General features: G+C 51.8%; 11 protein-coding genes across 11 annotated transcripts; 7 read left to right on the forward strand and 4 right to left on the reverse strand.

Moving 5' to 3' along the window:
• Window positions 1–1,380: 1,380 nt before the first annotated feature.
• On the reverse strand, window positions 1,381–2,433 carry CCOS01_06104 (uncharacterized protein; the record flags this gene model as incomplete). The annotated part of the gene is made up of 1 exon (XM_060454276.1): window positions 1,381–2,433. The coding sequence occupies one exon, from the start codon at window positions 2,431–2,433 to the stop codon at window positions 1,381–1,383; it is 1,053 nt and encodes a 350-aa protein (XP_060316048.1).
• Window positions 2,434–3,156: 723 nt separating this feature from the next.
• On the forward strand, window positions 3,157–3,321 carry CCOS01_06105 (uncharacterized protein; the record flags this gene model as incomplete). Its single annotated transcript, XM_060454277.1, has 1 exon — window positions 3,157–3,321. The coding sequence occupies one exon, from the start codon at window positions 3,157–3,159 to the stop codon at window positions 3,319–3,321; it is 165 nt and encodes a 54-aa protein (XP_060316049.1).
• A 101-nt stretch (window positions 3,322–3,422) lies between these two features.
• On the forward strand, window positions 3,423–5,810 carry CCOS01_06106 (uncharacterized protein; the record flags this gene model as incomplete). The annotated part of the gene is made up of 1 exon (XM_060454278.1): window positions 3,423–5,810. The coding sequence occupies one exon, from the start codon at window positions 3,423–3,425 to the stop codon at window positions 5,808–5,810; it is 2,388 nt and encodes a 795-aa protein (XP_060316050.1).
• A 794-nt stretch (window positions 5,811–6,604) lies between these two features.
• On the reverse strand, window positions 6,605–8,729 carry CCOS01_06107 (uncharacterized protein; the record flags this gene model as incomplete). Its single annotated transcript, XM_060454279.1, has 13 exons — window positions 6,605–6,640; window positions 6,713–6,883; window positions 6,949–7,100; window positions 7,164–7,288; window positions 7,341–7,447; window positions 7,512–7,772; window positions 7,828–7,933; window positions 7,988–8,048; window positions 8,107–8,125; window positions 8,180–8,278; window positions 8,337–8,411; window positions 8,466–8,514; window positions 8,587–8,729. The coding sequence occupies 13 exons, from the start codon at window positions 8,727–8,729 to the stop codon at window positions 6,605–6,607; spliced, it is 1,404 nt and encodes a 467-aa protein (XP_060316051.1).
• A 695-nt stretch (window positions 8,730–9,424) lies between these two features.
• CCOS01_06108 (uncharacterized protein) lies at window positions 9,425–9,841 on the forward strand (the record flags this gene model as incomplete). Its single annotated transcript, XM_060454280.1, has 1 exon — window positions 9,425–9,841. The coding sequence occupies one exon, from the start codon at window positions 9,425–9,427 to the stop codon at window positions 9,839–9,841; it is 417 nt and encodes a 138-aa protein (XP_060316052.1).
• A 1,425-nt stretch (window positions 9,842–11,266) lies between these two features.
• CCOS01_06109 (uncharacterized protein) lies at window positions 11,267–11,742 on the forward strand (the record flags this gene model as incomplete). Its single annotated transcript, XM_060454281.1, has 3 exons — window positions 11,267–11,322; window positions 11,379–11,532; window positions 11,593–11,742. 3 exons carry the CDS (start codon window positions 11,267–11,269, stop codon window positions 11,740–11,742), a joined length of 360 nt encoding a protein of 119 aa, XP_060316053.1.
• Window positions 11,743–13,694: 1,952 nt separating this feature from the next.
• Window positions 13,695–14,852, forward strand: CCOS01_06110 (DnaJ domain-containing protein; the record flags this gene model as incomplete). Its single annotated transcript, XM_060454282.1, has 2 exons — window positions 13,695–13,739; window positions 13,809–14,852. The coding sequence occupies 2 exons, from the start codon at window positions 13,695–13,697 to the stop codon at window positions 14,850–14,852; spliced, it is 1,089 nt and encodes a 362-aa protein (XP_060316054.1).
• A 489-nt stretch (window positions 14,853–15,341) lies between these two features.
• Window positions 15,342–16,274, forward strand: CCOS01_06111 (uncharacterized protein; the record flags this gene model as incomplete). Its single annotated transcript, XM_060454283.1, has 1 exon — window positions 15,342–16,274. The coding sequence occupies one exon, from the start codon at window positions 15,342–15,344 to the stop codon at window positions 16,272–16,274; it is 933 nt and encodes a 310-aa protein (XP_060316055.1).
• Window positions 16,275–16,404: 130 nt separating this feature from the next.
• CCOS01_06112 (major facilitator superfamily transporter) lies at window positions 16,405–18,390 on the reverse strand (the record flags this gene model as incomplete). Its single annotated transcript, XM_060454284.1, has 4 exons — window positions 16,405–17,784; window positions 17,855–17,867; window positions 17,919–18,018; window positions 18,096–18,390. The coding sequence occupies 4 exons, from the start codon at window positions 18,388–18,390 to the stop codon at window positions 16,405–16,407; spliced, it is 1,788 nt and encodes a 595-aa protein (XP_060316056.1).
• A 1,140-nt stretch (window positions 18,391–19,530) lies between these two features.
• On the reverse strand, window positions 19,531–21,803 carry CCOS01_06113 (ubiquitin-like modifier-activating enzyme atg-7; the record flags this gene model as incomplete). Its single annotated transcript, XM_060454285.1, has 4 exons — window positions 19,531–19,989; window positions 20,039–21,370; window positions 21,430–21,538; window positions 21,607–21,803. The coding sequence occupies 4 exons, from the start codon at window positions 21,801–21,803 to the stop codon at window positions 19,531–19,533; spliced, it is 2,097 nt and encodes a 698-aa protein (XP_060316057.1).
• Window positions 21,804–22,702: 899 nt separating this feature from the next.
• On the forward strand, window positions 22,703–24,188 carry CCOS01_06114 (cytidine and deoxycytidylate deaminase zinc-binding region; the record flags this gene model as incomplete). The annotated part of the gene is made up of 3 exons (XM_060454286.1): window positions 22,703–22,724; window positions 22,798–24,077; window positions 24,135–24,188. 3 exons carry the CDS (start codon window positions 22,703–22,705, stop codon window positions 24,186–24,188), a joined length of 1,356 nt encoding a protein of 451 aa, XP_060316058.1.
• Between the last annotated feature and the right edge of the window lie 33 nt (window positions 24,189–24,221).

A 24,221-nucleotide genomic window follows, 5' to 3' on the forward strand; every position in this document is an offset into this window, starting at 1 on the left:
TGCAATCCTCAAGCTAGACATTTGGAGCGAGAACTGCGACTTCGAGCAACGGCTACGCCTTCCCCATTCAGAAAAGTGCCTTGGTACTGATCTCTATATTGAAATTCAGTCATAATTTGTTTAGCATCCGGAGTCTGGTTTTCTCCGCCGTGTTGGGGTGGAACGCGCGGCAAACGTTCAATGTTTGTATTCACCGCCTCAAGAAAAGGTCCGATCGGACACTCCGTCGCTTACCGCGGCAGATGCAGAATCAAGGGTCAAGAGAGAAGGGGCATTCAGACCTGTTGGGCAGCAAAATGCTATTACTATGCTGAGAAGCCATTACTGATTCGTATGCGGCTAGAGTCGAAGGTAGTTGCGGGGTGATAACAGGGTGTTTTCGGCCCTGTCAGTTCAGGCGGCGCGGCCCGGGGTTAAGTCAGAGCAGACACGGGCTAGCATCATGTGCGGCAAACAACCACGGGAAGCTGGAGTGGGATCCGGCCGGCATTACTGGGCTAGAGTAATTTTGGAATTCCCCTCAAGATAGAGTTGCGCTAGTATCATCTCTTGGCCTGCGGCCGGATGATTCGATATCTGCGTCGGTCATTTTCAGAGTTCGGTGGTTCCAGTATCGCTGTCACAAGTGCATGAGGTGGATCGCCGGGATTTTCGGGGTCCATCCCACTCGTCTCAACTTGCCTGTGTCTGAGCTATCATCTATCAAAGTTGATCCGTTGACTAAGAAGGAAACTCCGAGCGTTGAATATTGACAGTGTGGGCAGTACCAATCGAATCCTGGCTGAATAATCTTCGGGCTGGCCCCATTTCTCATGGACTCGGGTCTAACTTCAGGCTTCAGCTTCTGTCAGTTCGGGCGGGATGACAAGGGCCTACCATTAAACACACGTGGCCTTCTCATTTGGCATTTCGAATAAGATTCTGACTCGTCTTTGGGCTTTCGGAAGCAGATATAGACAACTTATCTGAGTCAGACGTAAGCTAACCACTGCCCACTTCCGATAACCTAGCAACACTCTCCGTTGGAACCTCTCTACGAGGGAACAGTTCCTACACGGTTTCGGATCAGGGATCATCAAGTACTGGTGGCACCCAGCCAAGAGGTAGTACCCAGCCTCATTTTCTCGTACGAGTTACACACTTTAGCCATGTCTATCCCCATTGCCCAAGTCTTCCGCCAACAAACTGCTGAGTTGAGTAGGGGTTATGAGCGTGTCTCCTAGTCAAAATTATGCTTGCACAACTTGAACCTCGATATCTTTGTCGACTAGTCTGCACAGTTACAGTAACAGTTCAATTCGCATGCTATCTCTACTGCCTAAAGTAGATAGATGTGCCTTAGATCTATTCCCTATTCATTCCATAGAGTTGTTCGAAGCTCTACATTGCATCTGCGTCACGGGGCACAAGTTCGAAAAGAACCGTGAGAGACGGGGGCAACATGTGATGCTGCTTGACACAAATCCAGCCACCATCCTCGAACACACCCTCCCAGTCCTCCACTGTGGGCAACTTGACATCCATCAGCGCATGGCCAAACTCGAAACCCAGGGTAAAGATAGGCACGTCATCCTCTTGTACTGCATGGCGAGATTGAGGATCATTCGTGAGAATCCGCACCGTATCGCAGATGAAAAATCGTTTTACACTCGGGAAAGCTTTGCGCAGCCTCTGCAGAGAGCTAACACATTTCTCCCGCGGCCAGAAGTCGTGGCCCATCAGAAAGGACGTCAAAAGGTCCACGTTGGCAAACTCATCCCGATAGTCGAGCTTACGCGCATCGCCGACTAAGAAATTGATGCGGCCACCATAACCACGCTTCACAGCATCTGACCTAGCAAGCTCAATTGCCGGACCAGCAATATCGATGCCAAGTCCAGTGCTCTCAGGATAGCGGTCGAGGACTTGCATGATCCTCTCGCCACTCCCACTGCCCAGGTCCACAACGGAGGTAAAGTTCTGGCCAGACGACTTTAGGGCGTTGAGGAAGACCGGATCAATGAATTGCGTGTTTGCGTCACGGCACGCGTAGGCGATTGCCGCAGAATCACGCGAGTAAAATTTGCCCTCGCGATTCTCGTTGCGAATGACGTATTGCATGCGCGCGAACAAACTGCCGGAACCAAGAGCAAGCCAGTGAAAGAGACTTTTGGTCCGGTATGCCTCTTCAAGCAACCTCCCGGGCAGAGCAGTTCCCCCCTGACGCTGGAGGATGTCAGAGGTAGCGAGCGCGGAGACCAGGGCGCGAGTCGAAGCGAGATCCAGGTTGCGGTTGGCCGCGAACTCGTCGATATCCACAGCCTTTTGTGTACGAACCTGGTCCAGTAGTCCGAGTTCCCAAGCAGTGCCGATGGCGCCGGCGGCAACGTAGGAGTTGAAGATCTTTGCAATGTCGTGCTCAGAGGAGAGCTTCATGTTGGTGATGGATCCCATTTTGACGGTGATAGTGATTGAGATACTTTTCGGAATAAAACGAAGAACCAAATAAGTTTTTCAAATCAAGAGGGAAAGCTTGAAAAAGTTCATGCGCTTTGAAAGGCAAATCAGTAGGTTTCTATGTGCCGTTGAGATTCCGGCAAGAGACCACGAGAGAGTCAACACGCCACTTTATACCCATGCTGAAGCTAAGGGGACGATGTTGCATCAACCTCAAGATTTTCTTCTGATGATACGCGACAAGAACAATTCCCGTTAACATCCCAAACCTGCAGGGTACGATAGTGCTTTGGAAGCCCAACGCAATGCAAGCGGAAGAGTTCCGATCATACTGGCGAGAAATTGGAAGTCCCGGAGTGTTCCACGCTGCCCGAGATTTTCAGCGGCCCGGTCTGTCACTTCCATATTTCGGAATGGCGACTTCGAGCTTCCATATGCTTCCGGTCGATTATGAGTTGACCTCTGACAAGAAAGACCGAATACGAGGTCTCTGTGTATCCAAGGACGAAATCCTGTCTCCGACATGTCAAAGCTAGAACTTGTTCTCAAATTGTTGAAGCTGTACTGAATCCTCCAGTATGCCAAAACCGACATGTGATAACTCTAGACCCCACAGAGCTCCTTGCTTTCATACCTCCGACTGAATTGTCTGCCCAGTGAGTGTTTTCACAGCCTACTTCCTCCGCCAAGACCATCCTTGCTCCTTTGAGTTCTCTCTAGATGTTTTCACTTTCAGGGAAGAGTTGGCCTGATGGATCATGGCCGCCCTGCAAACTCGGGATCAAAGTGTTGTCAGTTACGGGCTGCCTCTTGTGGCAAACCGGAGTATCATGCAAGTCAGTCGCGATGAAGACAAATTTTGGCTATAAATGGTCGTGCCTTTGACAACAACATTTGGACTTCTTCTTAGCATCATCACCACAATAAGAAAATTTTAAAACTCGATCCAATCTCAAAACATCATTCAACATTATTTTTGCCTCAAAATGTCTTCCATCTCAGCCTCTACTCAACTCGGCACTTCTGTTAGTGAGACTTCCCCTTCAATGCCACCCCACCAGGTCATCCAAGGCTGCAGTGTCTGGCACTGGAAAGATGAGCTTTCTCCAGCAGAGGGCTGGATAGTTATCGACTCACCCGTGCCTACTCACTCGGGTGGAGGATTATTCCTTCATGAGGACGCAACTCTCAACGAGGTTCGCGACATTGCCCGCTCTATGAGTGCCAAACTCGCTGTCTCTTCTCAGCCTCAGGTCGTTGGTGCCAAGGGCGGCATTAGGTTCCCTCATGAGGACTCACGTGCTCCTCTTGTCTTGGAGCGCTTCATTCGCGATAACGCAGCTGTCCTTTCCGAGTACTGGGGCACAGGGGGAGACCTCAACACGGACCACGACATCATCGACAGACACGCCAGAGCCTACTGCTCTCCGGGCACTTTGACCGCTCTCGACGCGCTTAGTCGTTCACTTGGCTACTGCGGCTCGAACCCCAAGGAGATCCACGATCTCCTCGGAGAAAAGCTTGATAACAGTGGATGGGGCCTCAGCGAGTTCTGTGTCGGCTACGTGATGGCTGCCACTCTTAAAGAGCTCATTACCCACACGAAGCCGGAGCTTATGGGGCAAGCTCGCCTGGTTCTCCAGGGCTTCGGTTGCGTCGGTTCCACCTTTGCCCAAGCAGCTGCCCAGCTGGGTATTGGCCGGGTAGTTGCCATCTCCAGCCAGTACGGTTTTCTGGTCAACGACAATGGAATAGACTGCGCCTCGATCGAAGCTTGTCGGCGTGCTTCCGAGAAGAATCCTGTCTCAGGACTTGACCCTCGGAGCCTAGAGGCTGGTCTTACAAAGGCCGAGCTACAGTCAGCTTTGTATGTCAAGCGCAGAGTTGGCTCAACTGACGAAGAACACCTTGTCGACTTCCTCGCCGCTTCCCAGGGCGAGGTCTTTGTTCCCTGTGCTCAGCGGTACATCCTCACACCCAAAGCACTCTCCACTCTTAGCGACAAAACCTTCGCTGAAGTGCCCCATGGCGCCCGATTTATCCTAGCCGGCGCTAATAACATCTTCAACCCTGTTGAGAGCAGGGGCGAAACACTGTCCAAACTTGACTCTGCATCAATTCGGATGCTTCCAGAGTGGATTAGCAACTCAGGAACCTCCAATCTCTTCATGCGAGCCTGCAGCGGCCTCGCGCTGAAGGGCTATGCTTTATCCAACCTCGAGGCATCCGCCAATGACACCAAGGCGTTCATCAACACCGCTTTCGGCAGCGTCGGATATCGAGCAAGCAACATAGCTCTTTGGGAAGCTTGCGAGGACCTTGCGACTACCCGGCGCAGAACAGGCGCAGTCAATCTGCTCGGCGTTAAGCGAATGGCTCACTTGACCCTTACATCGCATGTGGTTGAGAGAGCTGCCCAAACAGTCAAGGAGGTCTATAACGCCAAGTTCAACAAAGATGAGAGCCTTTATAGACTCCCAGGTCTCGGCGATCCAACCCTCAGCATTGTCAAAGCTCCAGAGAGCGCCGGACCTGGAGACATCGGACTTTCGGTTCGTTTCTCTGTCTACAACATCGCCAAGGCTCGTCAAGTTCTCGAAGCTCAAAGGATTACTTTTAAAGATCGACGTCTCCGGGATGGTTCAACTGAGCTTGTTCTTCTGCGTGAGGAAACTGGATACCCGATGAGCTTATGCCAGGCCCCAGCTGAAGAGCCAGCCAACGAAGACTTTTCAACTTCTCCCAATGTCCTGACTTCCATAGCGGGATCGACGCGCCAGCTCGACCATTATGCTGCCATCATGCCCGACACTAAGCGTATGAAGGTTTTCCACGAGCGGATGTTGGGTTTCACTCCACTCCGCACTTTTACTGTTAACACTGGGTCCGCTGCTGATGGTAGTGATGATGGACTGATGCAAGTTATGGGCATTCCTTGTGATTCAAAGCGGGTAGTTATCCTTACGGAAGGATTGAACCCTGATTCGGTGTTCTACAAGCTGATGATGCGTCACGACGGAGCTTACCTTCACCATGTTGCATTGGAAGTTGAAGATGTTGACGCCGTTTTTGCTGAAGTAAGAGCCAAAGGTTGGACTACTACCGCGGAAGATCTTAGCTACGATGTTGCCACCGGTCTTCGTCAGTTTTTCTTGAAGGAGGAGGAGACTGGTTGCATCTTGGAGCTGATCGGGCGCAGTGCCAAGGACAGCAAGTCAGAGAACCAGGAAAAGTCCTCTTCGGACTCTGCGGATGATGGAAATGTTGTCAAAGGTTCCGAAGTAGAAGATGTTGGCACGTATGCCAATGGGCAGGTGGCATTTCGCACGGAAAATATTGTTGCCTTAGCTCGGTCTTTGGATCAATCTGACTAGCTCTATATTGTAGTCTACGATCTTGATACGTTCTGTACACAAATCATTCGTTTTCGGACTGGAATACATTTCTCTGCCTTAGTGGCTGCTTCTTTTGACTGGTGAGGACGGATTCCGAGCATACACTAAGTAATTTATCCTCAAATAGAAGTCATGGTGCAAATGTAATTCTCACCTCAGTGATAACGTTTGCGGAGAAACAGTCTGCAGTTCTGGGACAACTATTACTGACTCATTGCCAGCAGCGAAATAACCATTTGTCTTTCTCTATTCTACAACATCTATCGAACTTCCGCTTTCAGTAGTACTTATGTTTATGTCTAATCTGAGGTGTCTACTCTGCTACAATCATTTCTTGACTAAGCCTTCAAGCGCGTAGAGCGCTCTGCGTGGTCTTAATGTTCACCTGGCTATGATCAATCTCAACCGGATGGCGATCTCTTCTTCCCTTGGTGAAGCATGTGTTCTCACCCGTTGCATTGGCAATCGCAGAAATGTAGCACCTAGCGACTAACAGTAATCTTGACACACACACCTGAAGCGATGATCGAATGACTAATTATGGCATACTTCTGGTTCCTACTCCAGTGTTGTGCAGACTACGCAATTGTACTCAGTCATACCACAGTATTGCAAACAAGATGGAACAATTCAAAAATTAAACATATCAATTCATCTCGGCCGTTTCCAGCATTTGAGTCATTTCGCAGTATTCGCAACGTACGTCTAATACTCTCGAGGAGAATCCCTGGTATCTATGATGTCTCGAGGAATTCCGACTAAAGTAATCTACCTCAACCACTCTTCTCATTATAGATGACACCGGACATCTGTTGACTCGATTGTTAGTGTCATGACTCAGGAGTTGGGTTGAGTTAATGATATTTTGCAGGAGCACGTACCAAAAAGGGGCCAAGATACGAAAGAGGAACACCGGCATCATCGCTGTGAAACATGGGTGTGCCATAGCCTCTCTGATTGGGGCAGTTCTTGAACTCGGGCGGGTTGGTGCGATCAATGAGCGACTGATACGGGTTGTAGTCAAAGTTGAACTCGCAGACGGGGATGTTCGACTATTTGCATATTGTGGTCAGCGAAAAAGGTCAAGAGAAGGGGCATTCAACAGATGAGCACTTACGGCGCAACTCAATGACAGATCCTTCACATCAAAGGATTCGGAGCCATTCTTGCCTTGGCATTGCTGGGAGTCGATGTAGAGCTCATGCGGCGTGGTCCAGTTCTTGGAGAATGCGACGTCCAGAATTGGTTTCATCTGGTCCATGCCAATGTCTGTAGATAATGTCAGTATGGGTAAGAGTTGCGTCGGCTACGATCCGTGGAAATGTAACGTACCATTTGCTCTCGCAAGGCCATAGGAATCCTTGCCATCGTACCAGATAGGGCCGCAGGTGCCGTAGGTATCCAGGTTAGTACAGTCGTACGGGTCGATAGGAATCTTGCGGGGATCAACGCCAGGGCTATAGACTAGTTAGCAAGTTTGGGTTATTCCGAGGAGAATCGTGAACTCACTTCTTGACGGCAAAGTAGTCTGCTTGCTGCAGCGCCTGGTTGAAAGTCCACTTTAGAAGGTTGTGGTACATGAAATCGGTGTTCTCAGGCAGGTTGGTGTTCATTTTCTGTCGCAAAACGGTCAGTCTAAGCGCTCCGAGTCGATGTTGGCTGTAGAATGTGTTTTCCCACCTGGCTGAAACCGCCGTTGGAAACCAGAGAGTAGAATGTGTCGAAGTCGGTTTGGATCTTAGTCAATGCCTCGCCAACGTTCTTCTGGTACTCGTTGACGTTCTCTGAAAGAGCAGCTGAGAGACCTTCCCAGGGGACCTCCTGGACCTGCTTGGTGGGGAACAAAATGTTGAACAAACCAGCTCCACCACCGAGGGCACCGGTGAGAGAAGCAAAGACCATGCTAGCGGCGAGAGAGCTACCGAGCAAAGGACCCAGAGCCTTTTTGGTTGTCAGGACTATCACTTTCTCGTATATGATGAGTTATGATACTTACAGCAAATTGACCAAGTGCAACGGCATAGATAGGTCCGAAAAGAGGGGTTTTGGGGTTCTTGGTCTTGGGTGGCGAAACAGTCTTCACGATCTCGGCGACCGCACCACTATTGGTGAAGAGTCAGCAATCCAGCATCATATCATCACCAACGCGAACTTACATTGCGGTAGCTTGGCCGTTCAGGAGGGCTTGGTGATAATTAGTGAAGAAAAGATTGATGGCTAATGTCGCGATGATGTCAGTGAAGTTTCACATGCCGCCAATAGCACGAGTGCTCACAATAAATGTTCCAGAAGACCTATCAAAACTTTATTAGCAAAGTTGGAGCGTTCGCAAAGCTTGTAGAACCTACGTAGAACTCCTGGTATGAAGCATAATCGGCGTTGCGGCCACTCGGGGGCGGCGTGCATCCATTGAGGGCAATGAAGTCACAGCTCCACGTTATGTAACCCTGTGCTGGTGTTAGTCGGGGCAACTGGGCACGAACATGGTGGTCTAGTGTAACATACAGCTGAATCGAGATAACATTCAGCAAATCCCTTCTCTGCCGTCTTGCATCTAGCAGAGTTCTTGGACCACCAGTCCTAGTCATATTGTCAGTATGGACACCATAGACACGGTTATGTATCTGAGCCTACGTTAAGATGGTTGTTCATCTGCAGAGTCTCCCAACACCCAGGCTGAATGCTATATTGGTGACAAAGACATTAGCAATTGTGGCATTTCTATAGATAACTCTTGAAACATTATGTATCGTACCCATCTTCGGAATGGAAGGAACAACTGTCAACGGTGGGATTTGCGCGTTCATCAAGCACTTGAGCCTCAATACGCGGGATCGATGCAACCGGAGACGCGCTCACGGCGAGTGAAAAGAGAGTGACAAGGTTCAAGAGAACCATTATGATTGTATGTTGCGAGCTGCAACGCGAACGAACAAGAGAAAGACCGACAATAGTGTCGAGCACTAGCTTTCGGAAAACAGCAAGAAGCCAGGGCATAGTAAATAAAAGGCACCTTCACCCACTTCGGCGAGTTGCCGCCGTTGCTCAATGCCTCTTTGGGGACGTGCTCGCATGATTTCGGGTTCCCCGCAAACTGCGCTAAAGCCACGACCCAGCCTTCAGGAACAAGGTTTGATGAAGGATGGCTTTGCAAGTATTATCCTGACATGAATCAGGTACACATAGGATCGGCGTTCAACTTTCTTTGATTAAAGATAACGCGGCGTGTCCAGGTAGATTGGGAGCCAAATGAGTTGAAGTAGTTAAACTGCCAACGCGAATTTACGCCTCAACGTCCCTCGTGTTTCCTCGGAACCGGTCCAAGCTGCGAATTACTCGACAACTTATTTCGAGGCTTACTAGTTAATTGCTGCCCAGAGACACTTTGAGTCAATCTCCTGCTATCAGCCTTCCAGGCCTCCCGTTCCCACAGCCTCTACCGTTCGTCCGACGTTCTTCCCCCGTCCAAGCGTCATTAGTCTGATAAGAGTATTACAGTACCCAACACTCACAGACGGAACTATCCTCCGTCGTCGAACTTATCACCAAACTCTCCAAAACTTCCTTCGACACTAGTTCTTCTATTTTCCATCATGCGTTCTACGTCTATTCTTCAAATTTTTGCGACTTCAGCATACGTTGCTATTGCAGCAGCTGACAGTTGCTGTTGGGGTGACAACTGGGCCGATACCAACTGGCTGTGGCTCAAATGGGACGAACCTGCAGGAGTCGTTAGATGCGGCTTGAGTGGAACATTCCCTGCCGGTACGAAATGCACCATCGAAAACTCCAAGGACGCAAAGGGCAACCTCCAAGCGTTGACAAACGTCACATTTGGCGGTAACTCCGCACCATTCAAGTTCCGTATTGGCATCAACCCCAACAGCTGCGACCCTTTGCCTAGCGATCAGGTCGTTACTGGATGGGAGGGCTGGGGAGCAAATCTTTTTGAAGGCCATGACCTCACGACGCAAAGACTTGACGCCTGTACCCAAGATAACTCGGCATAGACTACAGGTAAGAAGTCTGGGTTGTCCATAGATTGAGGCTTCTCTAACAACATCCAGAACCCAAGTTAAGGAGTGCGAAAGTTATTGGAGAACCAGCTAGAGCCATTGTGCTGGAGGAAAGGTCGTTGGACTGTGTAATGGAGAGCCTTGAAAACGGCTGCTCAAGTGACGGAGTTATTTTTTCCATGTGCATGAATGCTCGCAGAATATCCCAGATTCCTAATGATATGATGTCTCAGTGCTACATCTTTCTCATTCAATTACGTACGCAATGAGTCAGAACTACTGAATCACCAGCCTCGTTCTGACTTCCTAAACCTCGCGTCGACAGCCAGCTATATGCAACTGGGACTTTCGGCCGACTTACTCTCCTGCCTGCCATCTTCTGCTTTTGATCAACTCTCAAGTCTGTTCCGTTCTGCCCGCATTGTCACGCGACTATCTTCCTCCGCATGCACGGACATCAACTCCACGTCTTCCCCTTTTTTGTTGACTTGCTTCAAGCTTGATAGGAAGGCACGGGAAAATACGAGTAAGGTTAACATGTGTCATCCAATATCGCCGCGTGACAATTGATGGTGTTGATCAACTAGTCACGCGTCGCCAGGGAATGGATCTGGGAACCTGCTTGTTTCCACGAAGATTATTTGCGGAATATGGTTCAAGTGATAAGCGGTCTCGCTCAGGTCCCGTGATCTGTTGATCAATGCTGCTCGTACTAAGTGGCTTAGCAATTTATTTTGCCTTTCTATATCAAACACTCGGCCGTTGTCTGAGCCGCAACCAAGCTTCTGCCCAAGTGTCCGCTTAGTTTGACTCGCGCAAACGCCGTCCCATCTTTATCATTTTCAGGCTCTCAGCTGTCACATCACCCCGCGATACGAGATTTTTTCCAGAAACCGAACTAGAATACCAACGACTGGGGGCGGTCTCGTCCGTCATGGCCCGCATATTGTTAATTGAGGTAGTATGACAAGGCGGCGTGCAGTAGCCGCCCGGCGTCATGGAACGGCGGGATCATCGGATGCCACGGGGGGAACATGATTCAGGTCGGATCATTCCCTATCGTGGTGGAGAACTCCCCAGAGCAATGGCCAAGCTGCTGCCATTATCCTGACATTTCCTTAGTTTATTAAGTCGAATTGATCCACGCGTCAGGGACCATCCTTATCTGGTCTAGTTGTCGAGCTACTCAAATGGTAATTGAACTCTCCCGCATTTCCTAAATTACGCCCGCGTCCACTCCAAATAGCAGATGCAGGTACATAAGTTTAGTCTAGACCACAGTTCGGCCCAGCCCTACAGTACTTGTTAACCTCACATCATTCCCGCAACCGATCACTGTGTCTTACACTCAACTCTCACCTTCCTCAGTTGCTCTCCTCGCTCCTCTCGTGGTCAACCTTAAATACACCATCCAACAACATGTTTACGAGACTTTTATTCTTCTGTTTCTCATTGACGCTCCTCGTCTTTCCGGTGTAAGTCAGCACCGCTCGCAACCCAAGCTTAGTTAGATCATGACTGACGAAACCAGTGCGCTTGCAAACGAACACGCCAAATGCTACTGTGTTATCAATGATGTATCTCATAAGTGTCTCACGGAAAAGGCCTGCGATGTTTACCGGACATCGCAAAAGATCTTCGAGAATGACAACCCGCAAAACGTTAACACAACAATGCTGTGGCACGTAAGTCGAATAGGACCTCCTCAAATTGATTTCAAGGCATGATTCTAACATTGTCATCAGGTTTGCGCAACTATTGCTCCTAAGGATGGCGGCCGGACACGGTACGTCTCTGGATTTGGCGGCAACGAGTTCAAGGACTCTTGCATCCAGGCTCAGAACTCCGGTGTATGTGCCGACGCCAGTGGTACTATTGGCTCAAAGTGTGATTAATCTTGGATTTTAATATGATACCAAACAAGAGGGGCTGAGTAAGCACGGAGTGTAGAAATGATACCATCAGCGTCGACCGAAATGTTGGAGTGATTTCAGCCAGTCAGGTTGTATAGGAGGATTGACTCGGAACGGTACATGATTGAGAAGCATGAGTCTTAGACTCGATATTCACGGCCTGAGATAAGCACGCGTTGTTGCAAAAGTCTTTGACAGACTTTTTTAATGCTGAATGTTTACATCTTATCAAATTTCTGGACTTGCAGAACCTAGTGATCATATAATCTGATATTTCTCATGGTATCTCGGCTCTCAATCATGCTTACTCTGCAGGGGAGAATGCATTCTTGTCTGAGTGACTGATCCTATCTTCGTGCACCAAGACATGTGCTCAAGTCCACATCGTTGGCGGAAAAGTTCGCACGATTCACAGATGCAACAAATTGCCAAGAGGCCACATACCTTCTCTCGACTTTTCCAAAACTAAGATCTTCTAATAAAGGCAGACAGCTCTCTCAAGAAGTTCCGCAGCAAGCTCCACCATCTCATTCTTCGATGACACTTTGTGATATCCCACCCATTTCAGGTTTTTACCTACCTTGAGTAACAAAACCTCGTGGTGACGGGTAAAATTGACTATTACGAAGTGAGGATTGGAACTATCCGAAAAGGTTTCATCAATAAGAAGAGTGAGGATGTTCCGGTCGAAATGTGTCATCACGGCCAATATGTTCTCAGCAATCGTCGATACCAATGAACAAGAACTGGGTTGTCTCGATATCTTAACAGACTCAATGCAGACTTTTAGCCTCCGACTCTGACATTAGCCTTGAAGACTATATTCGTCTTTCAGAGATATTATGCCAATGACACAGACATTTTGCTGAGGCAAACTAACCTTCTGACCACGAAGCAGGATACACAGGCCAGTGCCAAGCTTTGTCTCAAGCTTTATCGCCCCGCCAGACTCCAGAAGCCAATCGCTCATAGACTTGCTTTGTTCCTTTCTTGAATTGTGAGGTATAAGATAGCGAGTTAGTCGGACAAATCTCCGCTAATTTAACTTGGAGCATAGAGAAGTTTGAAGGGTGGGCAGAAGGTTCGTCGTATTCACTTCTGAGTTATTATACCTAGGCGGTCAAACAGATTCGGCCGATATTTCCGCCGCAGATTAGGGTAGAATGAAGACCGCCAAGAGTTGAAAAAGTCCTATGACCGATCAAAGCTTTCATCTTCCCCAATGTCTCGCTGTCCACTTCTATCGTGGGGACTGCTAACATAGGCTTTGCGGAGTACCTTAGCTTCGAACTCTCCAGTCTGACATTCGAATTGGCGGTCAAGCATTGCTCGAATAAGCATGAAGTGATTAGTGAATCAATGCCTGGTAGAAGTCTGTTTCTACACTTCAAAGGTCGCGATGATTGGCATTACGTGTAGACGAGAAACAAATATCGCCATCGACGAATCTGGGACACAAGACGAGTGTAAAAATTTTGGGGCCCCGGTTCCCCTGACCAGCGCTCAAATTCTGGATTGAAGGGATAAAAAGTTGGAAAGCAACGGAACATTCCATAAAATTCAGAGTGGGAGACGAGGGAAGACGAGGGCTTTCCAAAGGATGTCAAATAGCCACGTGATGACCTCCAATTTGCGAAATTGAATATTCATGCAGATGGTAGATGAGATGATGAGTTCAGATGACATAAGCGAGACGCTGGTCCCCCATATGGCAGGGATCAGGCCCTGGCTTCAAGTCCCACAAATAATGAGGTCAGCTCTTGGCAGTTGACACTGGTCGAAAACGCCAGCAAGTCAGTAAGCTCGGTCGCGAATTGACATCACAACTATCGACTGTTGATCAGGTTTCCGTCGACAACGTCGCGATCTTTCTTCCTTACTCGTCGTTCCACAAGATATTTGGACCGCCTCAAAGGGATGCGCAGATCATCACAATGTCAAATGTTCTCTCCCTTCTAGGCTGGGCCTTCTTGCCCAACGTACGTGATACCTGCCGCACGACCTAACCCCTCCATATTGAGCATCGCAACGACTGACATCCCTCACAGCTAGTCACCGGCTGGGTCCAAGCAATCTACTACGGTCTGGCAATCCGCGCCGGTGATCCCAAGCCTCAGCCCGGAACCGCGAAGTATGCCATCCACCGCCGCCGAATCCACATACTCGTCGTCTCCTTCTACCTCCTCTACACCCTTGTTGAGGCCGACCGCACCCTCCGCCTGCAAGGGACCTTCTACACCGACCTCGACGTCGCTGCAAGTGCCCCCGTCCGCATAATCAAGTCTCGCTTCCGCCGGCTCGCGGCCGTCTACCATCCAGACAAGGCAGGCACAAATGGCGCTGACACTGGCGCCGCCGCCGCACGCTTCATGCACCTGAAGACCGCCTCAGAGACCCTCTCCGACCCAGCCCGTCGCTTCGCCTACGAGCGCTTCGGTCCCGAGGTCGGCGCCTGGCAGGGCTGCAAGACCATTCACGACTTTGTCGCGCGTGGCATTATGCAGGGAACAATCCCGTACTACGGCATCGCGGCGGCTGCTACTTACGGCTTGAGTCTGCTGGGATACCTCGACTGGGGACGATACTGGCGGTGGATTATCCTTCTCACCTTCTTCGTCGCGGAGCTCATCGTTGTTACTCGGCCCGAGATGCCGCCATTTCTAGCCATCTTCAACACAGTGCTGAGCACAGCCCTGCGCCGCCCACCCTATCTTCAGTTTCAGTTGGTTTCGCTCGCTCGTCAGGCCGCTGTCACGATCTACATCGCCTTCGGCCAGCTCGGTCCTCTGCTGAACTCTCAGGGCCAGGCGGCGCAAAAAGCGGCCGAGAGCTCGGCGGCCGCAGTCGATGAAGGCCTACAGCGACTCGAGATGATGGCCCGCGGTCTGGACGGCGAGACGAGCAGGTTGTTAGAGATGGAGATGACGCCGTTTATCGGCGATAAGGAGGCGCTCAGCAGCGTGCGTGCCAAGGTCAAAGATTGGTTGGTTCAGAACACCATCAGGGCGGACCCGATGGTCAGAGATGCGATTGGCAAGCAGTTCCAGAAACGCAGGGTCGATGCACCAGCTGGTGCGAAGGGTAATAGATAGAGCAGACATTAGACGCGCGTGTACTCTTTTGCTAGAAAATCATCATTCGGCGGTCGACACGCCACCTCACGCTTTACTTGGATGAATTTGTCGCTTCCCGCGTGAGATCCGACTGCTTGTCTTTTGCTGTGGCTGTTTCTTGTGCCCCTTACGAGACGGGGACGCGGTCAGACGTTGCCTCTACAACCGGTGAAATCCACATTCTCAGTGATATAGCAATATTTCTCCATAAGCTCCAAGGCTACCTGAGCAGCCAATTAATCATATAATTCATAAAGCTGCCCAGCATCATGGGAATCTCCCAAGTGTGGCGTATGTGGCTGAGAGGTGTGGCTTAAATGAGGTTCGAAAATATCTCAGAATGAACCATTACTGACCAAGTCATGGCAGGTTGACCAATACTACGAGGAAGTCATGAGAACCAAGATACTGGAACTAGCAGTCGCGAACTTCAATATTCAACGGCTAGTCAACAGCGATTAATTCACAATGGCAGTCGCATCATCATGGCACCTCTTACCATCCGACCTAATCGAACACCAAATCGGCCAAATCGACCTCCTCACAGCAATGTACCCCACAGAGGATGAGGTCTCAATCGACAAGGAATCCGAACAATCGCTACAACTCCTCAAAACACACATAGAACAAGGCGATGAAACCACAAATCTGTTATTGAGCCGCGCACCAACAGTGACCATATTACTCACACTCACCGTCCCAGAACCGGACCAAGACTCCTCATTGCCAAAACTTTTACAACTAGACATCACTGTACCCTTCTCATACGAAGCCGACGAGCCACCAGAAGAAGCACCCCGTATAAGAGTCCGAATACTCCAACCAGCATGGCTCAACCGCGCAGCAACCGCCCACCTCAACACCCAAATCCCAGACGGCGACGACGACCTCTTCAGCATCATAGACGCAATAAACGATTCAGCAGTAGCGTACCTCGAAGAAGCAAAAACAGCAGCAGAAGCCGAGTCCGCAGTCTCCAATGCTGCTGCCACAGCTGACGCAGGTCCCATGGTGCGGGTGTGGTTCTACTTCCCCTCCATCTCAACCCGCTCCAAGCGCGACGACTTCATCATCAATGCGCCCGCGTACCACCTCACGGGCTTCCTCTACGCCGGGAAACCTGGATTATTGTGTCTGGAGGGCGGGTCGCAAAGCATCGACGACTACATGAAGTTCATCAAGACGGAGAGCTGGGGCGATATCCCTGCACATCATAAAAAGGTTAGCGAGAGGCATCGCGAAAAGGACATTTCGAAGAGAGTCTTTGCGGATATGTCGGAGATTACGGACTCTGTAGGTGAGAGGAGAGGACAGAGGGCGAACAGGGGCGATATGAAGGCTGTGGAGGGGTGGTTGGTGGAACGTGGGCTAGGGGATGCTTTTGCGAAGGTATTGATGTAGATCATGTAGAACAAGAAAGACCGAGGCACTCGGTGCTCAATCGCAGGTCTTCAAAGCTTGTTTCTAAGAAGTTTTGTATATCAGGGAACTTCCACACCTCCTTTATCCTTACATTCAAACAGCCCAACAATCACAACCTCTGCCGACCCCTCGTCTCGATGGGAATCAGACACATCCCGACAAACGCCGCCAAAATCAACGCCCCAGACAGATAAATCGGCGTCGTGACCCCATCCCCGGGCATATTCGCCGCCAACAACGGCGCCAAAAGCCCCATGGCCCTGTTCAAGAAGCTCGCCACGCCGGTTCCGGCCCCGCGCACCGGCGCGGGGAAGATCTCCGGCGTGAAGGCGTACAACACGCCGTACATGATATTCTGGGAGAAGGCCTCGACGCAGGAGAAGAAGAGCTGAGAAGCGGGGGAGGTGCCGAATTTGACAAACATGAAGAGGAAGACGGCCGAGACAAAAGACGAGCAGGCGAGCGTGCCGCGGCGCCCGAGCCAAGGGGACTTCTGGTCGACTAGGTAGGCTGCCAACAGGCTGCCTGGCACCCCTACGGCGGAGGTGATTGCGTAGGTTCGATATGTGTCTGGCGTGATTGGTGTCGCTCCTGCATCTGGGGAGTCCTCGGGCGGAGGGGCAGCACCGCCATGGGAGAGGTACTGCGGGAGGAAGGCGTTGAAGAGGGGATAGCCCATGCCAATTGTCGCCCAAACGAACCAGACCACCACAGTGGCAAGGCCGAGGGTCCGAGTCTTGAAGAGTGGCCGAAGTCGGTCTGCGGAAAACGCCTTCATTCTCTCGCGGAGAGCGTTTGCGGCGACGCCGGACCCGCGGAACACTCCTGAGCGGCCAGCCCTTGAATGGTCTTCATCCTCGTCTGCCACGCCATCGACTACTGCATCCAGGACCTCCTCGGTCAACCAAGTCTTCGCACCGTTGCGAAAGGCGATGCCATGTACGACGGCAATAGCTTCCGACTGGCGCCCCTTCGAGAGCAAGAATTTTGGAGATTCGAACAAACGGAATACGAAGAACCGAACAACAAACATGATGAATGTAATCAGCCCAATAGTCAAAACGAATCTCCGCCATCCCTGTTCGGGAGGCCAGTTGGCAATGAAATACCACGCCGCCAGCGACGAAGACAGCTGCCCGACCGGCCACCACACCGACAGCAACGTCAGTAGACTGCTCGATGCGTCCGGCAAGAATTCGAGGAACAGTGCTCCATCCACTGGCAGATTTCCGCCGACGCCAAAACCGAGGGCTGCAAAGAGGAAGTTCACCCAGCCCCATGTCGGTGCGAAGGCCAACAAAATGCCAAAGACGCCCGTGATGAGAAGCGTGAGGTTGAAGGCGATGCGACGACCCAAGACATCAGAGCCGATGCCCCAGATGAAGGACCCAAAGCAGAGTCCAAGAAATATTGACGACGTCGTGTAGCGCACACGCTGTTCTGAGATGCCAAACTCCGCGGACAGAGAAGGGAGCGTGAGTGCAACACCCTGAAATTGTTGTCAGTACCTTTGGAGACTCCATGGCTGCTTATGGGAATCAGGCTGAAGCTGAACTTACGTGCATCCACAAACTAGCAAACCGGTTAGCATTATCCTCATCATAAGGTGACAGAGAGACTCACTTATCTGCGAACCAGCCAAATCCACAAAGGACAAAGAGCTGCCAGTTATACCGCCCCATGCCAATATCCTGAATCGCCTTGTTGATGAGCTTCGATTTCACTGTCCCCCACATCAGTACCCATCTCGCCGACCCATCGGGTTCTTCTTGAATGCTTCGTCGAAGATCTCAAACTCACACTCATACTCAGTCCATCGTCCTTGCCCACCTCTCCTAACCTCTTTTCTGAGACCCTCGATGGTATACTCGGCGGCGCTCATCTCCAGCATCCCCGCGCTCTCACTCTGGTCCTTGCCGTCATCCTCTCCGTCCTCGTCCTCGTCCTCACTCGGTCGTTCCTCGAATTCGCATTTGCCAGTCCGGGCCGAGTGACTATGCAGGTGGGCTTCTTCGAGCGGTACCACGACGCCGATATAGTCGTTGACGGACTCGGGCTGATCCGACGCCAGGCGCCGGATGATGGAGCGCAGCATATCCGCGGATGTGAGCGTCTTTTGCAGCGAGTGCAGAGTCACAGAGATGGTATTCGCGCGCCCGTAGTGATCAAAACGCGAACTCAACCTCTGTCACACACGATGGCGATGAGTCTCGGACTCAGAAACGAGTTTCCCGATGAATCCGCCGCTGGTCGTCGTCCTTCTCTCCTCCAACCTCAAATCACCAGAATCGTCCCACGCTCCCCGAACACAGTCTCAAAGCATTCGAGACGTAGAATCCAGGCTCTCGACGGCTTTTCTACATCTTCCGATGGAACAAGAACAAAGATGGGTTAACAGACGCGGATGAAAAGAGTCATGAAATACAGATGATGGTATAATATCAAAAAAGAGCACAAGAGCGGCCGACGACGAGATGAATACGGACGGAACACAGTGTTACCTCTAACCTGGAATGGTCGCTTGCTCTCTGTCTTACCTCCCAGCACACCTGACTAAAAGAAATGCACACCCCGTGCTTTAGCGCACTTAGGTAATCCTCCGCCACGCTCAGGTAGCCCATAGCGCCTTCAGGAACCTGGGCGTGCCGTCAGGGGGAAGCTGCGGCTGTTGTGGAAAAACAGCCGGGGGAGGTTGCGGGTACCTGGAAGGTTCGAGGTCGTTAACAGAGTCGGAGGTATCGGCCGCATAAATGTGTTAGTCCAACACAGGACTTTGAGGATTCGGGGGTCATTGAACGGTTGCATTCTCGGTCACGGGCGGGAAGCAGAGGATCAGCTAGTGTGGGGAACCCTGTCATCTGCACACCTCTCGCATCAAGGCCCGAAGTTTGCGGAATGCTTATCCGCAGGTTCCTACGGATAGAGCAGTGAGCGCTGAGCTCTGTTGTGGACATGCGTGAATGTCGGTGGATGAAAAATCACCGTGGGATGGGTGAACTGAAATACCGTCTATCAGCTGCTCAAAAAGTATTCATCCATGAGCTGAAAATGATGTTCCGCCCATCTGGCTAAACTAGGAGTTGGAATCCTCGGGAAAGAAAGTCTCAATAGGGACTCTATCAATGCCAAACGCCACCAGTATCCTATCCCGGATTCGAACGCCTCGTCTATCCCGCCGTGAAAGCTCATTGTAAGATTCGTCCATACTTCGTATATTGCACGAGAGCCTGACTTCTCAAATCAACTCTCCATCCCCGTCATCCGCTCCATCTTCCTCCTCTTCCCAGTCCATAGATGCCGCTCGCCTCTCAGCCTCCCGCTGAACCTCTGCGAGCCCAGATAACTCGGCAACAAAGTCCTTCTCCAAAAGCGCCTTCTTGACGAACCCCCAGCCGTCGTTTCGGTAAGCCTCTAAAATCGGTGGGCCACACGCACTACAGCATGGGTACGACTCTCCGCGAATGACCTTGTTGTTGAAGTTATGCAGGTAGCCGCGGACGGTATGAGGCACAAGTCCCAGGGCATGGTCCACGGGGTCCTTCTCGTCTGCCGACGTCTGGGGCGCCGGCGCGTGTTGCTTGAGGGGATGCTGAAGCAGACTCGCGAACAGTTCAACGAGCAGCGCTGACGCGATCGCCGCGACACCGGGTCTGGTTACCGTACATTGTTGGTCCAGGGTCTGATCTTTTTGCGACTGCAAGTTGTCAGTGGGAGAAGAACTTGAGAAGTCACGGTATACTCACGTCGGCTGGTGTGACTACGTCGTTGCAGAAGTAGCAACCCAGTGTCTTGCGCTCCTTGTCCTCTGGCTGAACATCGGTTGGTTCAGCGCCGTGCCGCATCACGACGAAAGAGTCGAAGCCCAGCGCTGCATTGAGCACAATCTTGCCATTTGCTTTGCCCAGAACACTTGGGAGCCATCTCGACTCTCGGCTGTCCATCAGAAGGAAGATTGCGTCGTGCTCGTCTATCAGCTGCTTCAGCTTGTCGTAGTCCGCTTTACTCCTAGCCTCGTCCGTAAACGGGTGGCCCAACATGGGAACCGATAAAACGTGACCTTCGCTCTCAACACCGGGATAGATCCTCTTGAGGGCGTCTGCCGCCCGCGTCGCCTTGAACTTTCCGCCTTCCAAGCAGTCCTCGAATTCGAATAAAGGCTGCCGCACGGGATTCGAGTACGATACGCGTCCATAGTCCACAAATGTAATCTTCCGTACACCCCAGCCCATGAGGTTTCTGGAAACGTAGCTTCCTAACGTGCCGGCACCTAACAATAGACATTTGGTGGATTTGATAGTATCCAGGTCCAGGTTTGGTGAAATCCTCCATTTCATGAGTTTGAGGTTCAGGTCCACGGACTGGTCAGCCAGTCGCGTTGGGTCCATGTACTCCCCGAGGTTGGCGATCCTAGCTCGTAGCTTGCCCTCTCCGTCTCGCTCCCAGCCTGTGACCTTGGGCATTTCAGCCACCGCAAGTGGCTCAACTGGATCCATCTCCAACGGCAGAATGATGCTTCTAGCCGCATGCCTGCTAGATCTGATATCGCGGTAACACAAGATCTGGACCTTGGTCTGCCGGAACCGCTGCCGAACAAGCCAGAGAAGGTTTCGCAGTGGCCATGAAGGGTTTTCGGGGTACGTCGAAGGGTCGACAAATGAAACGTATCGGTCCTCCTCGGCAACGTCGTCGAAGAAGCCATTCTCGAACTCTCCGAGGTTGGCAACTTCCCACACATAGCCAAACGTATCGTTGAGGTCGTGGAGGTCGCTATTCGCATCCTTATCCAAGTCGCTAACATCCACACCTCTCGCCTTCTTGGCGAGGAAGAATCCGTTCTGCCTCTTGTCGCGGTTGGCTTGCCATGTGCCCACTCGATCGACCAGTGCCGTGCTCTCCTTAGGGTCAAGGCGGCCGATCGGTCCTGTACGCTTCCACTGAGGGTCTGAGTGCAGCGCTGGGAACGCGAACCAGTATGTGAACTTGTATTTCTTCAAGTCGGCGTATGAGAGGATCGTAAAGGAGGAGAGGAGGGATGGTACGGAGTAGATGGTGCCGTCGTTTATGGCGTCCCATACCTGGGAAGGCGATCGTCAGAGCTCGCTCAGGTACTAATGCAACTACGATTTCGGCTTACATGTCTCGCTGCCATTTTCAGCATGGCTTGTTTGTCCGTATTCTTGAAGTCCTCGATCGTATTGACGTTTTTGATGAAGCCCTCGGCGCGGACATGCTCATCGTTGGGCCTGTTCTCCCCGTCAGTCCCAGCCTGATCTACGTGAAGCAGACCTGAAGATCTGCGAGAGCGCCTTACTGGTCGCTAGTGAGGGCATTCCCAAGAATGGACATCTTGCAGCTCTGGCCTGGCTCGACAGGCAGGGCAGTGTACTGGCCAAGCACGCGGCGCGCCGAGTCGTCTAGCTTGTCATGTTCGAGCTTTGAGGAGAAGAGGGCTGCGTAAAACGGCAATTCGATCTCGGAAGAGAAGGGCGCATATTGGATTGCTGCCATGGTGGACAAGCTGTGGCGGACGCGCGCTTTTTGGCGCTCGTATGGGGAAATGCAGGCAGTCTTCGCGATGGTTTGCGCCTGGACTCGGTATTCGGGCTATGCTACGATATTGACTCCAGGAGAACGTTGTAGCCCTTAGGTGTGTTCCGGAGATTTGGGTATGTAGGAGAACAAACCGAAAGCAGGTCGCGATTTAGGTCGAAATGACTCAAAAGCGTAGAGGGCTTAGGTTCAGTATGACGGAACAGGCAGGTCGCAGTTCCGTATAGTCTCCGGACAAAGCGGAGGGGTCCGGGCGGTGTCACTGTGCCTGAGGGATGCTTGGAAATGTCAAGTTGAAAAGAGTCACGAGAACAGGCAGTCAAGCGGCGGCTTGTCGGAGTCAGGAAGTCACAAGAACAAGGCTGGTGAGAGCTTCCTTTGGGGGTGAGATGGTTGTCTAACAGGTGAGGCATGATAGGGCAAACACCTTGGGCAGGTGCCCGTTTGGGTAGCTTCTCCCCCGCCAGGCTGCCCACCTCAGCTGGACGACCAAAGGTGGGGGACGGGAGCTCGCTCGGTGCCACGGGAGATGATTGTGTCATGCTCTGCAGGTCCCGCCGGCTAAATATCGGAGTAATTCGACCCGACGTCCGCGGGGGACACCCAAATGATCTGGCCCGAGCTGCGAAAACGGCTTTACGCGTGGAGACGCGTTCATGCAAAGAATTCAGATCGCGACTTTTCCATTGGACACTTGTTGCTGGGTTGATTTTAAGGAGTTTACGCAATCGGCAGAGCTGCACATCGGAGGTTGACGATCGACGGATAAAGGCAGACTCGATCAAATTTTCCGATTTCTTCCTTTGAGGTGCTTACTCTTACAACAAAATCTCGTCTGGTACGGTACCTGGGCCAAGATGCTGATTGGAATCTGTGGTGGTAAGTCGACCGACTCCTGAGTCAAAACTCAATCCACTTCAGCAACTGCGAACATTATTCTGACAATCGTAAGGCATTTGTGCCGGCAAGAAGAGCGTTGCTCAATATCTGGTCGAGCATCATGGCTTCAGACTGCTCCGCCTGACGGACCCTGCCGCAACTCCACCCCGGGATGAGGCTCCGGTCTCCAAAGATGACCCGGTGCCGGAGCCCCGGCCAGAGCCGGAGCGAGCTGACCCGCAGTTCACCAACGGCACCAATGCCTCCGGTTCTCGGCAGCAATCTTCTTCAAAGAACAAGAAGAAGAAGAACAAGGGAGGGGCATCGGGCTCATGCTTCAACTGCAACGAGAAAGGCCATACCAAGGCTGAATGCCCTCATCCTCAATGGGCCCCTGAAGGGAGCATAGATACCGCCGTGGCTATCAGCAGCAACGCCGACAGAGAGCCAAAACAACAGCAGCAGAAACCTGCGTTCTCGCCCGCTCCCCTGACTATTTTGAGCGGACAACCGCGAACCAACGGCATTTACTCTCACTACCCCGACGAGCTCGTCTTCTCTTCCGCCGACGCCCTGCTGGAATACGTAACTACCCGATGGCAATCACGCTTCGTCACCACAGACGTCCACAACGAAGCCATCCTCGACGTCCTCTCCAGACGCCCCTTCTTCATGCTCATCTCCGTCGACGCTCCCTTGACAGTCCGCCACGCCCGCTTCCGCGCCCTCCACAATCCCCACTGCACCCTCGAGTCCTTCGCCCTCGCCTCAGACACCCACCTCTACGACCCAAAACAGGGCCTGCAACCGCTCATCTCGCGAGCGACCGTCCGCCTCCTCAACACCTCCTCCTCCATCGCGCACCTCTACGCCACGCTCGGCAAGCTCGACCTCGCCAACCCGGTGCGCCTCCGGCCCACCTGGGACGCCTACTTCATGTCTCTGGCCGAGCTCGCCTCCCTGCGCTCGAACTGCATGAAGCGCCGCGTCGGGGCCGTCCTCGTCGGGCGCGAGAAACGCGTCATCTCCACCGGCTACAACGGCACGCCCCGCGGCCTGCAGAACTGCTCCGACGGCGGCTGCTCCCGCTGCAACTCGGGTAATTCGTCTGGCGTCGGCCTGGCTACGTGCCTGTGCATCCACGCCGAGGAGAATGCCCTGCTGGAGGCTGGCCGGGAGCGTATCCGCGAGGGCGCCGTGCTGTACTGTGATACTTGCCCTTGCTTGACGTGTAGCATCAAGATCTGCCAGGTCGGCATCGACGAGGTGGTGTATGCTCATGGATACAGCATGGATACGGAGACGGCAGCGGTGTTCCGGCAAGCGGGTGTCAAGTTGAGGCAATACATTCCGGTAAGTTTCTTTCAGTGATGCTTAGCATTCGTTGATCCAGTACTGACAAATTAACAGCCTGCCAATGGATTGATTCATCTTGAAAATTTAGAAAAGATGGAGTTGTACTAGAATCATCATCATATAGGAGCTCAGAGAGAACCT

The sequence above is a fragment of the Colletotrichum costaricense genome (genome assembly GCF_030867565.1).
Source record: "Colletotrichum costaricense strain IMI 309622 chromosome Unknown Scaffold_5.1, whole genome shotgun sequence".
In the NCBI taxonomy this organism is placed as follows: domain Eukaryota; kingdom Fungi; phylum Ascomycota; class Sordariomycetes; order Glomerellales; family Glomerellaceae; genus Colletotrichum; species Colletotrichum costaricense.